Genomic DNA, 2288 nt, shown 5'->3' with positions numbered 1-2288 from the left:
TGTAGAGGAATGGAGAAGGTTTAAAATTCTCTAGAATCTTAGATATTAAAAAAAAATCCATAAAACCTCAACTAATTATAATTTATTAACCTCAATTCCAGTGAGCACACACAAAAACAAAAAAGATAATGAGACAGCAAGTAAAAAAATAAGCGAATGAAGAAGAATAAGCAAAATAGGTTACAGCTATTGCGCAAAGCAAGACGATCTAACGAAGGACGAAGCTGCTGTTTGTTACACAATACAGCGGAGATACGGTGTAACAGGAGGAGAAACTAGAGAGAAAGATAGAGAGAAAAGTTACTGCGTAATTGAATAATCTGAAGAGTCAATTAGTCAATAACTTGTTGTATTAGAAAATATTGCATAGAAAAGAACCTCATGATTAAACAAAATATAATTTTTAATACTGTGTTTTTTCAATACGGTTGACATTTTGAAAAAACATCCTTTATCATTTTCGAAATTTTCAGAATTTTGAAAATGTGTCTATTGTACGAAAGCGTTGAAGGGCCACACAAAAATATTTTTTTCGATTTGTATAATTCTGACTTTCATCTCAGAATTCTGAGTTGCAAGTCGGAATTCTGACTTGAATCTCAGAATTCTGACTTGCAAGTCAGAATTCTGACTTGTATCTCAGAATTCTGACTTGTATCTCAGAATTCTGAGTTGCAAGTCAGAATTCTGACTTGTATCTCAGAATTCTGACTTGCAAGTCAGAATTCTGACTTGTATCTCAGAATTCTGACTTGTATCTCAGAATTCTGACTTGTATCTCAGAATTCTGGAAAAATGGGCATTTAAGAAAAACAAATGAACATCGTCGGAGTGCGCTCAGTGAAGAGATCAAAATAAATGTTCTTCTCTCTGTCGAATAAAATCCCCATGTCCCCACTAGGCAGATAGCTCGGGAACTCGAAATTAGCCAGTCTTCAGTGGCAAGAGTTCTTGTAGCTGCAAAATGTCATCCATATAAAATAACAATCCTCCAGGAACTTACTGATCCAGATGGAAGACTTCAGTTTTGCGAAAAAATGATGGATCTACTAGACAGGAATGTTGTACGCATAAAGAAAACTTATATTTTCTGACGAATCAACGTTTTTGTTGAATGGTGTGGTAAATCGTCAAAATTGTCGTTATTGGGCAGACAGAAACCCACACTGGATGAGCGAAGGCCACATTCAACATCCAGAAAAAGTCAATGTTTGGGCAGGGATCGTGGGTGATCGAGTTATAGGACCGATTTTCTTCCAAGAAAATCTTACTGGAGCAAGATATTTAGAATTCTTGCAGAAGGACCTAGTTCCGAATTTGGCTATTTTGTTCCCTTGTTCTATAGAAGCTGACGTGCCAAATAGAAACATCTGGTTTCAACAGGACGGCGCGCCTTCTCATTTTGCAAGACCTGTCCGTGAGTACCTGAATGATGTATATCCAGGCAGATGGATTGGCAGAAGAGGACCTTATGAATGGCCACCTAGGTCTCCGGATTCAACACCTTTGGACTTTTTCTTATGGGGTTACTTGAAGAGCAAAGTTTTTAAAACCAAACCGGCAAATATTGAGGATTTAGAAGAAGGAATAAGACAAGAGTGTAGGCTAATTTCTGGCGAAGTAATCAGAAATGTTCAAAACGAGTTTCAGTTACGTTTAGGGTATTGTCAGTTAGTAAATGGACATTTTGAATACTTGTTAACGAAAGACTATTGATTTTGAATTCATTTTTTGAATCAGATAATGTTGAATATCTTTCAAAGGACAAGGAGTAAAAATATGAAATTTGGCAGGCATGTGTAACTTGTTGAAGTCATTAAAAAAAAGGGTTGTCATTTAAAAAAAATTATCGATGACGTTATATCTCATATTCAAGACACACTGTTTAATTTTGTTGCATTAAAATAAGGGCACTTTAAAATACTAATCGACGTGTCCGAGCATATTTCCGAAAGAAACAACACCTTTGATTTAGTGAATTTGTTCCATGTTAGAGACTCGCCCTGTATAAAGTATCATTTATATCTTTTTTGAATATCGAGATTGCGTCAATAAATAAATCTGCTGTAACAAGATATTCACTGGCAATCCGACAAAGTCGATAAATAGGACTATTATGACTTAGATTTGACTGAGGTGTTGGAGAAACATAAAGAACGTTGTATTATTTTTTTCAAATTAGGAGATAGCTTAGATAAAAATTTAATACAGTTAACTCTTCCATTGATCACCTTGTAAATGAAAATTAAACTGGCTATTCAGCATGTCCCCCTCGTAATGTTTTGAGG

At 35.2% G+C, this 2288-nt stretch overlaps 1 protein-coding gene across 1 annotated transcript; it reads left to right on the top strand.

Annotated features, from left to right (window-relative positions):
* Nucleotides 1–1170: 1170 nt before the first annotated feature.
* LOC141480204 (uncharacterized) lies at nt 1171–1716 on the top strand. The gene has a single exon (XM_074170096.1). The coding sequence runs from the start codon at nt 1171–1173 to the stop codon at nt 1714–1716; it is 546 nt and encodes a 181-aa protein (XP_074026197.1).
* Nucleotides 1717–2288: the final 572 nt, after the last annotated feature.

This window comes from Leptinotarsa decemlineata, unplaced genomic scaffold (genome assembly GCF_025532065.1).
Source record: "Leptinotarsa decemlineata unplaced genomic scaffold, Ldec_3_MD MMD2_P_RNA_scaffold_6, whole genome shotgun sequence".
Taxonomy (NCBI): domain Eukaryota; kingdom Metazoa; phylum Arthropoda; class Insecta; order Coleoptera; family Chrysomelidae; genus Leptinotarsa; species Leptinotarsa decemlineata.
Note: the sequence above shows the minus strand (reverse complement) of the source record. Positions and strands in the feature narration are given on the sequence as shown.